The sequence below is a fragment of the Paramormyrops kingsleyae genome, chromosome 8 (genome assembly GCF_048594095.1).
Source record: "Paramormyrops kingsleyae isolate MSU_618 chromosome 8, PKINGS_0.4, whole genome shotgun sequence".
In the NCBI taxonomy this organism is placed as follows: Eukaryota; Metazoa; Chordata; class Actinopteri; order Osteoglossiformes; family Mormyridae; genus Paramormyrops; species Paramormyrops kingsleyae.
In genome coordinates this window covers 30,580,928-30,599,043 of record NC_132804.1, presented here as the reverse complement: position 1 = coordinate 30,599,043, position 18,116 = coordinate 30,580,928, and the positions used below count along the sequence as shown (strand labels likewise).

The 18,116-nt window shown below is 49.5% G+C and overlaps 1 protein-coding gene across 3 annotated transcripts in view; it reads right to left on the bottom strand.

The window, feature by feature from the left end:
* LOC111835955 (rho GTPase-activating protein 39-like) overlaps positions 1–18,116 on the bottom strand; it is a 32,543-nt gene that overhangs the window by 1,308 nt on the left and 13,119 nt on the right. The window contains exons 4-11 of one of the 3 annotated variants that reach the window (XM_072715657.1): positions 15,478–15,936; positions 9,954–11,154; positions 6,550–7,153; positions 6,041–6,145; positions 3,787–3,860; positions 2,425–2,624; positions 595–686; positions 68–237 (exon numbers count right to left, since the gene is read on the bottom strand). In XM_072715657.1, the coding sequence (XP_072571758.1) occupies positions 68–237; positions 595–686; positions 2,425–2,624; positions 3,787–3,860; positions 6,041–6,145; positions 6,550–7,153; positions 9,954–11,154; positions 15,478–15,936 (2,905 nt within the window). Of the gene's footprint in view, positions 1–67; positions 238–594; positions 687–2,424; positions 2,625–3,786; positions 3,861–6,040; positions 6,146–6,549; positions 7,154–9,953; positions 11,155–14,474; positions 14,609–15,477; positions 15,937–18,116 lie in introns of those variants that run through there. The other 2 variants (XM_023796796.2, XM_072715658.1) reach the window with 2 other exon arrangements.

Here is an 18,116-nt window from a genome sequence, read left to right as displayed (position 1 = left end):
GACCGCCATCAGTGCTGGCTCTGTGATGTATCCCAGAAGCCTTAGGGTGCTGGAGGCCGTCACCCACCTGCAGGAAGTGGATGAAGTAGCAGAGAACCAGGCGGCTGAGCTCAGGCAGCGCCTGCACCACGCCGACGGCCACTTGGGCGTCCTCGCAGTTAGCGACGCACTGCCGGTAGAAGGCGGGGGGGATGAGCGGCTCCTCCAGCTCGCGGTACCACAGCTTCAGCAGGGAGGCTGCGTGTGGGTCAGAGGAGGGGAAGAGGTGCTGTCACACACAGCGGAACAAGACATGGGCCCGCCACTGTGGGAACGCAAATTAGGGAAGACCCGCTAATGAGCTGCAGTACTGAGCTGGGGACTGGTGTCACACCCATGGTGTAACGGAGTGTGGTGCCTTGCAGTACCAACTCTTCCCTCAAGAGGGTGCCAACACACTGCACAGGCCGTCTGCACGTGGTTATTAGTAGTTGCCTGTTTCTTCTACAACATCCCTCTTCTCTAAAGGTATCTATCCTGACCCCCCCCACAAACTCGGACCCCTTCCCGCTTGTGTGCTGTCACACACTTGTGGTTATCAAGGTGGACGTCTACCTGGGACATTGGGGTCTGAGAGGTTTTCTGGTGTCCTCCACTGATCCACCTGGATCTTCAGGGCGTTCACCTCATCGATGTCTCCAGGGATCCTGGTACAAAAAATGGGGCCCAAGCACTGGTCAGCCAGCAGGTGGTGTACTGGTTAAGGAGTGCACCTGACGAATGAAGGCTCGAATCCCAGATCAGCACCCATGGTATACCCTTAACCTGAGATTCTGCACATAGAGAATACATGTCTCCTAAACAGGTAAACAAAATGTTACATCACACAGGATTCCACAGTTACATCCTTATACAATAATACACCACCCACACCCACACACGACAGTGAAACTTGGGGACCAGGTGTAGTATCAGGCCATTTATCTAGTGCCACTGGAACATTTCAGGGGGCTAAGGACCCTGCTCAAGGACCGACAGACATGTGACTATCCTGAGGATGGGACTCAATCCAGCAACCTTCAGATCACAGGCACAGTGGTTTGACCACTGAGCCACTGTTTGTTAAACACTGTAGTGTCAGAGGATGGCACTTATTTAAAAACCATCTCAGGAGGCATCCAGATAAATAGTGTGGTGGAGAAGGATGCGAGTTCAAGGAGTTTGCAGCCCCTGTGGACAGCTGTCAGATGCTCAAAGCAGGTCTGCCTGCACCTGTCACCGACCAGCAGACTCGGGGTCACAAATGACCCCAGATGGGGAGAATACTACCTTTAGAGACAGCCCCCATCAAAGCGCTTTACACCACAAATTCTCAAGTGACCTTAATGAGGTTTACATAAGCATTTTTCATTAATGAGCATTTTGCTATAGGTTTATGTAGCTGCAGATCACTCCCAAAAAGCTGAAATCACTCAACCTGTATGGCAAAAACGATACGGCCTGTAGCCTATGTGTCAACCATGACTGCCACCTCTGAATGTGTCATCGGGGAAACTAATCTATCCCAGTAAGAAAAACAGAAGCTGAGACCGACACAGCCCCAGACAGTGAACTGAAAATAAAGCTTTATTTACCATTTCTATATTGCAATGTGCCAGTTGTTGCATATACAATTGTGATCTCCTTTAACACATGGGAGGTTGAAGTATGCTATTTTTTAATTCAGATTTTATTAAAAAATTTACATAATGGCAAAAAAACATGTTCAATTTTTTTTTAATGTATGTAGGTTACTGTTAGTCATCTAACACACACTTCCTCATTTTGGTTTTGCCCAATGGCTCATTACTTGACCTGCCACTAGGGGCAGACTTCCTGGAATTTATCCAGCTGGCCACAATGGCTGAAAGTAGCCAACAAGAAACCAGTGAAATCATCTGTGAATCACGAGAAGAATGTTATGAGTGTCCATTAATCTAATGATTATTTTTCCAGTTAGTCAACTAATCTAAAAACGAATCTGTCAAACAATCTTATAAAAAAAAATGTATTACTGCATTAAAAAAAAAAAACCCTTACCATAAAGTAAACATTAAACATTTACAGGAGATACCGATTTGTTACCAGATATATTGTGCATCAGTCAATAATAGTTTATAAAAATTCACTGGTACAAGTCCAATGTGTAATATAATTGCACAATTAATACTTCAATTTCTTCAAATGAAAATTCTGTCAAAAATTTTAATTCCTTTTTGAAAGGAGTTTCCTAGGCCTAAAACGCACAGAGAGTAGCCTGGGGTCAGAACTCAGGTCAGAGCTCAGGTCATCGCGGCGGATCTCTCAGGCTGTGCTGGGGGTGTATGCCCCCAGTACCCGTGATTAACGAGCCCTCCCCTCCTACCCCTGCCCCACACCACTCTCTCATCCTTTCGCCACACCCACCTGAAGATGCCCTCCGTGTGAGCGCCCCCCAGCGCCAGCACGTACTGGGAGAGCTGCACCTGGACCCAGGGCAGCCGCCGGTCGGGGAAGAGCTCTCGCTGGCGCTCCATGACCTCCTCCAGGGAGCTGCCGAACAGCGAGGGAGTCACGATGGCCTTCCTGCTGTGCTCGATCTCCTCCAGCGTGGGCTTGCGCAGACCCTGCAGGTGGTAGCGCAAGGACACCAGGGATGGGGACTCGAGTTTGCGACTTGGACTCCAGTTTGCGACTTGGACTCGAGTCGCTCTTGACTTCCAACTAGACTTACTCTTTTTTTTTTCCACTCGGACTTGGAGTCCGACTCGTTGATAGTGACTCGTGAACAATGAGCCTTTTAGGCTCTGCTGAAATTTCTACACGTGAAGCAGTGTGTACAACTTTCACCACGATGTGCGGCTGTGGACCCGGAGCCGGAGCAGCGCGACGTCAGGCTATATCAACAATCTCCAACACGCTTTTTCTGTTTTGCCACTATTTCAAATTGCCGATTGAGTGTTATTCCGAGTTTCACTTTACATTAGAAGGCACCACTCATAAATAGGCATTGCTTAACCTGTGTCAAAAATTATAGATAGCCTACATTGTGTTTTTATACCGTGACACAGATCGACATAGACCGCCATAAATCTAATTTAGCAGGTAAGCCCGAAAAGCATATTTTAGCAGATATATCCCAAAAACATTTCTGACATACAGCTTGACTTGGAAGGGTATTTTCTTTCAACTTAAAACGTGGCCACACCTTTTCATTGTGCCCCACGTATGGCATGTTGTGCTATGTCTTAAATTATTCGGATTTCCACCACGGATTCGAATTTAACGTTTTTTGATCAATTCAAAACATAACGCCAGCAAATAATTCGATTGAACAGTAATATCACTGACCGCACTGCTGTAATTAAAAGAGCAGCACGACTGCACACATTCATTAGACATTTTAGCCTGAAGTTTGCAGTGTTACTTGCATAATCATTTATTTGCTTTCACACACAAGCGGAGACCAATTGTCAAACTGGATCCACGACGGAGACGTCAAACTTGACTTGGACTTGTGAACATCTCTGGAGGACACGGGCTCGTCACCCACTTCCCACCACACACCATGCACTGCACTGCACTGCAATGGCCAGTCACTTCAGAGAGTAACTATGGCTCACGCACTAACAATGGACTGGAACAAATCCAAGACCTCTGTTACATCTGCAGACTAATTGGGAATGGGGGTTTTGTCTGACCATTTTGGGATCTTTGAAAATATTTGAGCCCCCAGCACCCGGATGTGCAGACCTCTGTATACAATGGCCGCTGTTTGTTTACTCTTACCTTTTTGCCCCCAGTGATGACGACTTTCTGTAGTTTGCGGTAACAATACTTTGCATATGTGCTGATGGGCAGGCCTGCAGTGGGGGAGGAGACACACAGTCACCTGCTGATCCCAGAACAGGAGACTGCAACACGGTAGCTTGAGACTGACCAATAAGACATCCCGTCTCAACCTGGGTGCAGCAGATTCATAAAAACAAGCAATTCATGGAGCAGTTTTGCAGTTTCTTACAGCTATTTGTACTTATGCACAAGTCAAAACTGTCTTCGTGTAATGAACCAAATTTACTGGCACATCCTATACAGTCTAGGACTAAAACCAAATCCCATGTGCTCAGTGTGAACAGAGACCACTGCAGCCTCCCTGATTAATACTCACCATTCAAGCTTTAAATCCCCGATCCTCCTAGTTATACATCTTTGTAATGAGACATTATTTCTAATTTATACAGTGAGAGAAGGTGACCTTTGATCCCGTGTCAGGGAGGACATCCTGGGATTGGACTGAACATACTGAACACACTGTGATGTTGACAATTTGTACATCATAGTCTAATTTGTACATCATAGTCTAATACATAGATAGTCGCTTATATGTTATTTTTGCAGGCTACAATACTGTTTTGATTGACCCGCTACTTGCCCGTGTGTAATGAATTACCCGCCCGCATAATTCCAGAACATTAAAATCCGCCCATGTCAGCAACTATCTGTGGGTACCCGACCCGACCCGACCCGGTGCAGGACTCTGGGTAACGGTAATAAATCTAGTTGCATTTGCAACTTCATTCTTCGAAATCAACCTCAAGCTCTGTGCTCCCTGCACTGCTGATACTGCATCGTTATTTAATGGATGAGTTCAGCCACAGTCCCCTTGGGCCGGTGCAGAACTTAGACGGCAGTTCTGTTCTGGAAGGTTCTCAGAGTAAAGCCCAAAGACTGACATCTAACTGGTGATGGCAGTGAGGCCACAGAGCCTCGTTAACGACATGCTCGCTGCAGATGAGGCGTGACCAGTCGGTCAGGAAGACTAGAGGATTCTGACGGTGTTTGGCCAATGCGGGCAGAACTTTCCAGACTGATATGAGGTTTCAATGTCCAGCATTAATGACAGGAAATTACACCTCATTTCAGGATGGCAAGAATGCATCCGAGCGACTCCCTCGATGTGACTCGACAGAATGAGATACCAGCGCAGGGCAGATCCAAAAGGGGATGTGAGAGGGAGTCAGACTGGCCGCGATCACGGGTCGTGGCGGTAACACGCAAACCCACCGGAAATTCAGGCCAGGCCTCCGTGCAGACTGCCCTACGTGCGTGCCGAGACTGCGAATCTGGTCTAAGCGTCCCCAGCACATTGGGGCGAGGAAAGCAGGCATGTGGGGGCCAGGCAATGACCACGATGCCACACACTTTAATGATGCCCTACATAAAGGAGCCGTCTCTGCTGTCACTGAAGGTCAACATGCCTCATGGTCAGAACAGAGCAGGGACTGGGCCGGTCTTACGACAGCCTGTATGTGTGAGCGTGCACATGTGCACGGACACACACAAATACACATGCGCGCACAGACACACATGCGCGCACACACACAAATACACATGGAAGGACGGACAGAAAGACACACACACACACACGGTCCCTCATTCCTGTACTCCACGCCGGCCACTGCTATGGGTCTCCATCTTGCCAAAGCCGTGATCAGCAGCAGACTGCCAGCTCCACTGAGTGTGGGGAGTCAGGGGCAGTGCCCATGCATGACTGATCTGGGATCAGAGAGCTGCTCTCAGCGTGGCACTTGGCCTGGATTCCCTGCCCGGGCACCGGGGACAGTACTGTGACTTCATCTTGACTCCACCAGAAGGTTAAGAACAGTCCTGTGTTCAGCAAAATTACGGTGTTTGGGTGCTGCTCTGCTCAAACCATCATGGGACGGAGCTCTTCCCTCCAGCACCCCTATGAGGAACCGAAGCCCCAGGCCTTACCCCCCCCCCCCCCCGCCCTATGTTGCTCACAGGTCCCTCTCTCTTTACCAGCAATGATCCTGCCCCCCCCCCCCCAGTCCTCGCAGGCCCTCTCCCCCCAGCCCCTAAAGGGCCCTGCTTCAGCTCCTAAGAATTTAGTAAGAAAATAGCATCACATGGAGGTTCGGCGTCTGCTGATTGATGTCAGCTAATCTGAGTGGGATATGCTGTATGATCAGTGACCCTATGGGATAGATGACAATGCTTAAAGGAAGGGGGGGACACACACACTTACTCTCCTCCCCCTCTTCTACATTCTGTCTCCTCTTCTTCCTGGACTTTGAATTCTTTTTGTTTTTCATGTCCTGCTGCTCGACTGCGTAATCGGCGACTCCTAAAGGATGAGGGTGGACACAGGTGTCATTCGCACAGGATGCACAGTCCGGCTTTTATTTCATTTAATGCCGGAAACCACAATATACATCTGGCAAAACATGACAGCGTCTCGTCTGAATGGTTGGTTCAGCAGAACCAAGCATTCAGACTAATTTTATAACTTGCATGAGCAGAATATGCTTTACAGGATATACCCAGCAGGAGAAGGCTGGATCCCATTAACACTGACGCTACTCTGGTGTGTCACACAGGGGTAAGTGTGGGGCTATGGGTGTAACCATGGGCGTTTCATTTGTGGGGGGTGAGATCTGTACACATACATATCCTATGTATATACTGTAACCCCTCACAGGTCCCTAAGCCACAAACGAACAGGCAGACGCGTGTATCACGGCAACGCACCCTCCGATTCGGGCTCTAGGTGGCGCTGGATGTAACCCTCCAGGTAGCGGCGGAACTTGGGCGAGGGTGCAAAGAAGCCCAGGCTGATGCCCATGAGCTCCCAGCCCGCCGCCAGGCTGTTCGGCCGCTGGTTGTGGGTGGTCTGGCGCACCAGCTGCACGTAGAGCTCGTCCCGCAGGCCGGGCAGCGTCCAGCACTTGGAGACCACCAGCAGGGCGGCATGGCGGCGGTCCAGGCGGGCGGGCCGGTCACCCATGTAGGCCTGTACCAGGCGGAAGACCTCGCAGGCCTCGCGCTTGACAGTGCGGTCGCTGGTGATGAGCATGGGGGCCCGCAGAGGGGCCCCGCTCCAGGACAGCAGGCTGCCCAGGGAGACGCGCCTCCGGAACAGCCCACGCTTCTGCATGTTCAGGTGCTTGGTGGCCCAGTCGGTCATGCTAGGGTCGGGGGGCGGGGGCACAGCAGGACAGGCTGGGGGGTACGTCCCCGGGCCAGCACTCGCCCCTCCCCGCCGGCCGTTTTTGAGGGGCTCTGTCCTGCTGGAGCCTGCGCCTGCCCCCGCCCTTCCTGACGTCTCCAAGGGTCCCGGAGACTCCGCAGCAGCCTAGACAGCCGGGAGGGGGGGGGGGGGGGTATTAGTCCCTGTGCCTTACTCCAAGAGAAAATTACTGTCTTAATTCCCAACATGCATGACCATGATTCCAGGGACCGGACAGTAACCAGTGATCTGTTACCAGTAATCTGTCCTGAAATCAGGTTACTCTTACTGTTGTGCTACAGGTACTGCTTAAAAAAATAAAAGATTATGGCTGGATGTGTGTGGGCCATTACACGTATCTAATGTAAACACACCATTTTTATGTAGGATAACGGTTATTAGTACCATTCCACACTCTGCAGTGCGACTGTACCCATCTCAACAGACATACAAATACAAACCCAGTGAATAGATTATCAGGATTTCCGCATCAGGATTCTTCACCCACCCAGTTTGGTCGGAGTGCCTTGCTCAATATAACGGATTCCCTGCTGAATGTGAACCAGCAGTCGCTCGGTCACAAACACAGCTCCTTAACCGCCACTGCACCCACGCCCCCCAGCCATGCCCCCCCCCAGCTTCTAGCCCCAAGCCCATGCCCATCCCCATGCCATATGGGACCCAGTGCCCCGTCTTCCTGCCCAGCGGTCTCCACATTCCACAGCTTGGCTGCAGCCGGGTGCCCAGGCTCGGGGCCCAAAGGCTTCTCCTCAGGCACGTTTGCGGCAGGCTGTTCATGCGGTGGGAGGCTTGGCCGCCCTCCTCAGCCCAGCCCTGGGAGACCTGAAGCTCCTTCACTCTGCCTCCAGAAATATGTCCTCTTCGTACGGCCGATTCATTCGCTTGCTCTTTGGGCCCCCCCCCCACCCCCCTGGCCATGCGAGCCAGCCGCTGTTCCTCCTACGCTTCTGCCTGACTACCACCATATTCAAAATTCAGAAATGTTCCCTTAGTCATTTTCTCTGAACAGGCTCACAATGAGGCTTATTGAGGCCGCCGGAGTCAGGGAACCATGAGCCTGGTTTGTTTCGTAATGGTGCCGTCACCACAGTCTGGCAAATCGGGGCCCTACTGACGGCTAAAATGCGGCGAGCTAACCCGCGACGGCTAAAATGCGGCGAGCTAACCCGCGACGGCTAAAATGCGGCGAGCTAACCCGCGACGGCTAAAATGCGGCGAGCTAACCCGCGACGGCTAAAATGCGGCGAGCTAACCCGCGACGGCTAAAATGCGGCGAGCTAACCCGCGACGGCTAAAATGAACGTTTGAGGGAATTTAACAAAATGTCTGACACAAAACAGACAGTCCTGAATGAATAATCAAAACAAGAGGAACACAAAACAAGAGGAACACAAGGAGATCCGTGAACCTGTGGGTCAAAATGGGGCGATACCTCTACGCTCCACACGGGGCAGGTGGTTACCCTGACATTTTATCCCTAGGAGCCCAGAAGCTCACTGCAGGTCAGATCTGAGAAAAGTTGTCAACCAATCACTGTGATGGTCTCATTAGCCTAACATAACATCAGCTACACTACATGTATTTATGCGATTCACGCTCACGCTGTCTATTATCCCTTTGGGTAATTTTATGGAATTTGTTTAACAATAAAACAAACAACAAATTAACACTTTTTCAGGGAAAAAAAACATGATAAAAGCAGGAATGGTCAACTAGGACTTCTTAGCCAAAGATCACCAATAACAATCTGGAGCTTCTTTGTTGATGAGCCAAGCACAAGAAAGCTTTAGGAGAGTTATGCCTGCACATGCACACATATGGCTGCAATTAACAACTATTTTTCCATTGATTAATCTATCAACTATTTTAGTGATGGTCTGATTGATCTAAACAACTATTTCCCCCCCAAAAAATTAAACTGACCATCTCATTTAAGTTACAGTATGTTGTCAAAATTACAGTAAGTCATATTAAGACTTTAGATTATGGACGCCAGATTTTAGGCACTACACGGACATTTACTTATGCCGCAATTTGATAAAAACTATCATCTTAATGACAGACATATTGTGATGCTCATAGAAATTCAGTGTATCCTTATGCTTATTAAACTCGGTTAGCAGAGCACGGCACATGGAAGCGATAAGCACTGAAGTCGCGGTCAAGCAAAGGACAGCTCAGCAGCCACATCCTTTTAAAAGAGGAGATATTTTGGATAAAACAAGACTGTGGGGTAGCGGAACGTCCTGCAGATTAAAGTCTGACACTTTTTTTTTCCAGGTAAATATAGTTTACATTTTTATTTCAGTTCACAAATTTTCTTTTGTTTAGTGTTCATAATTGTTTCAGTTTCTGCTTACGGTAACACTGGTCCCAACAGTCACACTGGCACTGTCAATCAAGGTAGAATAAGCCCAGATTGTAGCGTAAACGTCTTCTCAGACACTCACGCTATGGAGATACTAAGGTAACAGGCAAACGACTTCATGCTTTAATAACGAGTGTATTTAGCAGCTGTCAGAACAAAGGATATTTAAAAGCTCCCCAGCTAATGGTGATTTAATACGCATGAAAATATAGCATTTAAGGTGGTTTTGCTTTTTCTGCCGCCCCATCATCCACAATAGTGCCTGTGTGTTTCCTCTTCAGGTGCTTGTGCATAGTGCATAGCCTATGCGCAGACGAGCGCACACACATGCACACAGACGTATGCGCAGACGAGCGCACACACATGCACGCAGACGAGCACACACACATGCACACAGACGTATGCGCAGACGAGCACACACACATGCACACAGACGTATGCGCAGACGAGCACACACACATGCACACAGACGTATGCGCAGACGAGCACACACACATGCACACAGACGAGCATGCATACACATATAAGCAGACGTACCTGGGTAGGCCCGCTGGGGCTCTCCGGCGAGCACAGGCTGCTCTGGCTGTTGGTGCCCTTCTCCAGTGTGTCCACCTTCTCATACGTGCGCTTGTGTCCACCCGCACCATCTGCAGTGGCAGTGGTGGTGGGGGACACATCGCAGTGACGACGAGCCAGTGAGCCTGGAGGGCCGACAGTGGCATCCTCTGGAGAGGGGCCAGCGGTGAGCCCATGCAGGGAACGGGGTGGGGAGCGTGGTGGGGGGGGCACCACGGGGGCCACAGGGCCCAGACAGCTCGAGCGTGCTCGCATCTCTGCCACCAGTCTGTCGTTGAGGACGCCGAGGTCCCCCCCACTCATCGAGCCCCCCCAGCCCTGCCCCGTCGGTGGCCGCCGTCGGCTCTTCCTCCGCTGGCCAGGAGAGGGCCCCGTAGAGTAACCAGAGTCCTGGTAGCTCAGGCCCACCCCAGGGGGGCGCTCCTGCAAGGCCAGGCTGCCTTGCCGGTTGTGCCGGCCCTCGGTACTCCTGGGGGGCCCTGCCTTCCAGGACTGCGGTCCCTCCGAGGAAGCTCCCCTGGACCCCTTCGGGCCTGGTACCGGTGGCGGGGCGGAGCCCCTGACAGACGGACCTCGGGGCAGCGAGCTCTGGCGGGGGCCGGCCAGCTCCACATTGACCATGTGCCGGATGCAGGCCCTCCCGGCAGGGCTGTAGTCGGCAGTGGAGGGGCTCCTGGCACGGTGTCCAGTGCCAGCCTTTGATGAGGGGCCCAGGAATGTGGGCGTGGCCCCCTCCACCTCCATGTCGGCTGGTGGCTCATCATAGACGGGCAAGTCCTCCGGGGGGTCATCGTAGGACGGCGGGGCCTCGGCCCCGGGACGCGGCGAGGGCGGCAGGGGGATCTGGAGGCTGGGGCTGGCCGGAGAGCTGGTGCTGAGGCCGGGTGTCGGCGGGCGGAGGCTGGATCCGCCGTCCACTGTGAGGAACCGCAGGGCCTGGCGGGCGTCGGCGGGCGAGGGGGCCCTGCCGGCCGGGGCCACGGGGTAGGGCACAGCCAAGGGGCCGCCGATGGAGCCCACTGCAACACTGCTGCTGCTGCGGCGCTGGTGCAGTGCGGGGGCACTAGTGTGATTGGATAGCCGGGGGGGGCCCATGCTGTGTACCTTTACCAGCATGGTGGCCTTGGAGCCAGGGGTGGGATGCCAACGCTGGGACGCCTCTCTGAGGGGGTGGAGGGAGAAGGGTGGGGGGAGACGGGGTATTGGTCACTGACCTACATCCATTACAATAAAAGCTAAATTACAAATAAAAATTAAGTCCACTAGTGCAGTACCCACAGGGAGGCTGGGTAAACCCAAATGGCAGACAGAACTAGCCAGCTGCGTGGGAGCCAGCGTCTACATGCCAAATACCACGAGATTTGGCAAGCGTTCGGCCACAGGAAGTGACCTCATATGTCACATTCATGCTGCCCTCAGGGACTGACATTCAACTGTGTGTGGGGCTGTTCTCCCTGTAGCGCAGGGGTTTCCTCCCCCAGCCTGAAGAGACACAGTCAGCCTGACTACAGCTCTGAATTTCCCCTATTGTATGGTTCTGTGTGCCCTGCGACGGGCTGGCATCCCATCCATAGTGCCCCCCCAGCTTTGTGCCCTGTGCTGCTTGGGACAGAAATATGAAGCTGCACTGTTCTATCCTCTAATCCGGGACTCTTCCCTGCTCCTCACAGTTAGCATTAGCGATTCTGCACTACGTGCATTATTGCCCTGGGTCTCAGTTCCTCATCTCTCCAGCCTCAGTGATTTTCTGCACTTTTCACATTGACATCCTTAGTCCTCCTCCCTTCTCAGTCCTGCATAGTCCTGTGTAGGCTGACAGACAGCTGCTCTTCCAGGAGGGGCTCTATTCAGTGGCCCCTTTATCTCGCCTAATTGCATCCCCCGCTTGCATTTCAACACTGCTGTCTGCAGGACGTGCTTTGTGTCTGCACATTACAGCTGATGCTCTGTGACACGCACTGGGAAACTGAACACCACTGTAGATAGACACTGCAAAGTGAACAGCTCATCACGCCTCAGGGCGGGGAAGGTAAGAATGCCACACAGGCCCTGGGGAGGCCCACACTGCTGGACATGTGACCAAAACAAAGAGGCCGGACAAAAGTATTTAGAGAGTCCATCCCTCAGGAGCACAAATTGATCGCAGGTCATTCAGGGCACATGCCCTGTCTATTAGGGATGGCACGGTTCATGAAAAAAAACCGAACCGTTCGGTTCGCTTGTCTCGGTTCGGGGCATGCATGCGTCGCACGGTTCGACGGTTCATGACATGCGCAATGTAGCCTCGTGCCCCGTATGTGACGTCAGTGTGTTTCCCTTTCGCGCGAAAGAATAGGCTATATGCACAGAGCGTTGTGACGTAGTTCCGGTAAAAGTTCAGCCAGCTAAGTAATTTCCGGTAGCCTTTCGTTTGCTGCGTTTAGCTCGTGTTTTCGGCGTTACCACCCTGTCTCTGAAGAAAACGTTTAAATTTCAGCCAACCGATAGCACAACATCTGAACACTGTTGTGCGCCTTTGTTGTGTGACTTTATTTAATGTGCGGTTAGGCACTTTGTTAAAGAAAATTAAGTTATCTGTGACAAAGCACTCCAGTGAGTGTCATGCCTCGATCGTCCGCTCTTTCCGTGTGCCACGCCCCCTCGTTAACCCTGTGTGGATTCCCCGTGTTTACCAGCTGTTCCTGATTGTTGTGAAATTTGTCATTACTCCATTGTATTTAGTCCGCGTTTCCGTTTCTTTCTCCAGTCCGGTCATTATATTGTAATTCTGCTTTACCGCTCGTCTGTGTTCCTTTTGCTCATTAAACCCCGCATTCCCCCGATCCTAGGTCTCCTCGCCTCTGCTTCCCCGGTCAGCGTTGTAACAGTGAGCCTGCTTCCATGCTGCAATGTGAACATTTGCCATGTTCCTAAAAATTCTGTTTATTGCACAGTGTCTGACCACACAGACCTACAGGCTATTGCCAGATGATTATACTAGACATATCAACTGGACATATTTTGCACTATTACAGATTGATGTCTTGTACATACACAGAAACTGATTTTATCGATTACTCAAGAACATTCAATATAATTAATACCAATTTTTTTCACGTTTTTCGGTTCGCTATATATATATATATATATATATATATATATATATATATATATATATATATATATATATATATATATATATATATATATATATATATAGCGAACCGAATCAGGCTTAATCAACATAGGTGATCTATCATTTTAACGATCCCCAATTAAATTAACCTCGTGGACCGGACAAATACAAAACGAATGATTAAACATTATATGCATCTCTTTTTGTATGTTTTCTAAATAAGACCGCATGCCCATACCCAACTGTAATAGCGATTAAAGCGATCTATTCTTTTAGCATTTATGTTAAGGCAAGACTTTTATTTTATTACTGTTCTGTGATTAATAATGTTTAATAATTTTAATAATGTGCTTTAAGTCAAGTCAAATTCAGTTTATGCATGATTACATGATATAACTTTTTTAATACTGTATCCTAAATTGTGGATAATTAAGCTATATATATCATATGCTGAAGTACATTTCTGGAGTGTTAAAGATTAAAAGAAAAAAATAACAAGAACCGTACAGAACCGAAAACCGTGACCCTAAAACCGTGATACAAACCGAACCGTGGGTTTTGTGAACCGTGCCACCCCTACTGTCTATCCATACCATGTTTGCATGCAGCCTGTCTGCTCACATTGCACCAGCACATGCTTGCCTGCGTCCTAAGCAGCCATCCCCATGCCTGCTGTATTAAAACCTGAAAGCCCTGTCTGTGTGCTCGTCTGCGCACACTGCTCCTGCATCCTCAGCAGCCAGCCCTACACACGCTGTATGGCAACCTTAAAACCCATATAAATTAAGGCCGCTGTGGCCAGAATTGCTGCCCTAGATATTAAACTGTGTTACGGTTCTAAATTAGTTTAATGACGACAAGAGTTTAGTGTACAAATGGGGGAAATGCAAAGGCAGGACGACATCAAACAGAAGAAGGGAAAGGAAGAACATGGCTGCAGGAGATCATCCCTGACCCTGGGCTCGGCTCTCACTGCAAGCGACCCAACTCAATACACCAGCACTTTGACCCCCAAATAATTAATGCGTCATAAGTACTTTAAGAATTTGCTATCCATATGACACACAGTACGCTTTCATCGCCAAGTTTCTTTTATACAGTGTTTGAGTATGTTTGCTTAAATAGGAACCACATCAATAAAAAATACCGGGATAAAGTCCACCCACCGAAAGCAGGGCTGTTTAAAGGTCAATCCCACCCATAACACTCAAAATCAATCAGCCGTCAGCCATCAGACTGCTTGCTAATCTAATTGAAGGAGCGAGTCTGGGGTAATTAATTAAGCTTCAAAAGTCCTTATTACACTCTCACCTTCGACAGACACCCCTCCTCCCGCCATGTCCCCCACCCTGGTTAAATCTGCTCACCTGTCTGGAGATAATCCTCCCCACAACATACAATTAGGATTCCCTTGATGGTTTCGCTTACTAATGGACACCAGTCAGCTTGATGGTGAATAAATACATGTGCTGGGTATATAGGAAATCCCCCAGAAAAGAACCTGCGATTTCCCTCAGCAGAGTGGCCGCTAGCCAGCCAGAACCCGCCCCCCCCCCCTCCCCCGCTGCTGCTCCTTCTCACTTCCTTCTTGGCCGAAAGCAGCAGTTCACCTCAAACCCATCACCCACAACCCTCTGTATGTGGTCACTCTGATCACAGCTGAGCCCAAATTTCCAAAATGAATTACATTTCTCATGAGCCCTGCTCACTCTCCTCAGTCTGCCTCCGCCTACCCCCCCCCCCCCCCCATCCAAAACTCCTTGACAATTCCTACTTGCCTCCAAGGCAAATAAGCAACAGGGGCTGAAGGAAACCTCTCCACAGGACAGGTTAAGCCCTGCCTTACATGCCTCACGTGTCACATGGCCCAGGCCACGGGGAATTCAGCGCCTAGCTCAGCCACAGCGGCACACATCTTTGCTGAAATGCATTTTTTTACTTCTCATGTGAAAGTACAAAATCATAAATCATACGCACTGTTCAATACAGCTTTTCCCCCATAGGGTACAGCTGAGCATATTAGAATTTCTCTCTTTAGACTAAAAGCAATTACACAAACATTTAATCTAACTTCATCTGCATTCTTTCACTTTCACATGCATGCCATCCTGTCTTGAGACTTTTACAGAGTTTGAGGTACTTTTCTCATGACAGGCTCAATCCCCAAATCAGAACTTTCAGCCATCGCTGTGTCATCATCAGGTGACCATAATCATGTGACATTACACCCGGCCAAGTTTCCTTGAGAAACTGTTTCTATGGTAATGATAAACATGACAGTAAACCTGATACCAAATGAAATGAAACACAGGCACACAATATGCCTTTGAACTCCTTAGCCTGCGAGGATGGGGGGGGTATTTACAGTACCTCGGGGTGTCTTTCCTGCTGCCTGTCCCATCTGCTGGGCCCCCGGCGGGGGTCTCCCTCCCCCGGTTGCTGTCGAGGTCTTGAAGGGGGGGCACGGCGTAAGGTCCGTTTCCAGGCAGGGACTTGCGGCGTCCTTCCACGGCCATGCCGGCGCCCCCAGCCCCGCCCCCCGCAAAGCCACGCCCATGCAGCCCAACCTCCGAGCTGCGCTTGGCGGCCTGCAGGCGCGCAAGGGGCACGACGTCGGAGCCGCGTGGCCGGTGCCACACGGTGCGCCGGCTCGCCGGGTTGTGGTAGTAGAAGCGGCCGCTCCCACCGTCGAATAACTCCCACCATTGGTGGCCATCAGCAGGCCGAGGGGTGGCACCACGGGGGGGCTCCCAGCCACACTCACCCGTCGCCAGGTTGACGTACATGCGGCGCCGGGACCGCGGCTCCAGGATCTCCACCCAATCGGAGCTGCGGGACACGGGGGCAGGGAGTCAGCAATGGCACATCACCCAGGGAACGGTCCCCACAGCAACCCCGCCCCGTTTCCCTCAACGGCTACCCAGCCATCCTACAACTGGCATGTCACCTGAGACAGACGGGAAGGCAGACCTGAGCCGGGGAAGCAGAGGGTGCATCCCAGGGCACATGGATGTACAGACAGACAGACGGAGAGAAAGAGAGAGACAGACAGACATAAAGAGAGAGAGAGAGACAGAAAGAGAGAGAGAGAGAGACAGAAAGAGAGAGAGAGAGACAGAGACAGAGAGACAGAGACAGACAGACAGACAGAGACAGAGAGAGAGAGACAGGGCATAGGAGATCAGCCTAACTGCATGTCTTTGGACTGTCGCTTTGGAGACATGGCTGAATCTCAGGATACCGGATGCAGCAGTTGAACTAGCAGGCCACACGCGCCACCGTTCAATAAGATATGCTCTTCTAAGGCGGCAACCATTTTACTTGCCCAGGGAGCACACAGTTGTCACCGCAGTACAGTGATCCCCTGCCTATCACAGAAGTTACGTTCCAGACCCATAATAATAATAATAATAATAACAATTATTATTATTATTATTATTATTATTATCATCAAAATCATCACTATTATGTAATGTATGTGTGTATATACACACACACACACACACACACACACAAACACCTCTCTCTCTGTATACGTAATGGAATATGTAAAAATTAAAACATTTTAAGCTCACACAAAGGGTTCACACAAAGTTTGCTCACAACAATCGGACCACAAGCAAGGTATGCGATAGGCCGTGAACTGTGATGCATTGAGGAAAAATCTGTGATATTGCGGGGGCGCGATAGCTGAACCGTGATATAGCGGTGGATCACTGCATTACTTACCACCACAGGCTAATATTAAAGTTAGCGCTCGAGCAACTATACGCCGCGATTAGTCAAAGTAATCAATGATGTTGACACTGAAAATGCAGCGTCAATATTTTAAAATAAATTTACCTTTTTGATTTCCGAAACACTAATTTGTTATAATTAATTTTTTCCTTCAATATCACTACGTAATTATGGGAGCAATTTCAATTCTCAAAACAAAAAGGTGGTTTTACATTGTGCAAAGTTTCGATGCCGCACCACAGCGACATCAGCGCCGTGCACGAGCGCCTTCAAAAAGTTCCACCACGCCGCCGTCGGTTTTAGCTTAACCACAATATCTCCTCTTTTAAAAGCTGTTGTGGCTGCTAAACTGTCCCTCTCTTCCCCGCCACTTCAGTGCGTTTTGTTTCCATGGTTTACCAAGAAAGTCCTGGCACAGTCCCCTAACTGAAATTAATAAGCATAAGGATGCACTGAATTTATACAGATTACTAACTTTTGGGCATGACAACATCTCTCTCATTAATATTTTAGGCTTATTAAATCCTGAGCATAAGTAAACATCTGTATGGGGCTGGAAATCTGGTGTCCGTTATCCGAGGCCCTACAATGATATACAGTATGATGCTGTCAAAATTAAACGAGACTGTCAGTTTGATTCTCTGGAGAAAAATAATTTAGATTATTAACTATTTTACTGATGGTTTGATTAGATTAACAGGGTTCCTCCAATTCTGGCAGAATAAAATTCCATGAACTTTTCCAAAACTTTTGCAGTACCATAAGAATAGTTTTACAAACTTGTGGGTTTTGGAAAATTAAGTAGATAGAACAGTATTTGTATAAGGTAGTTAACTATTGACTTCCGCTCGTACATTTCCGTTGCGGAATGAAGCGGGAAACAAAAATGAACAAGGCTAGTTTCCAAAACTTCTCTCTATCCAAGAATTCCATAACTTTTCCAGGTTTTCCATGACGGCGGGTACCCTGGATAAATCTATAGAAATAGTCGAGAGTGGAAGCCCTAGCTATCAGTAAATGGAACAAGCACCCTGACGATGTTTTTATTATTGTCAGAAATTTTAATGAACTGAATCTTAAGGATGTACAGATTTCACCAACATGTTGCAAAATTGCAAAAGCTAGAGGGGAAAACATTAGATCATGTTTAAACCAACATAAAAGATGCCTACAAGGTCATACCATGTCCCCACCTTGGACAGTCTGACCATCTTACTGTTTCTTGTCCCTGCAAACAAAGCCCTTGTTACCAGTGTCAATTCAGCTATCAG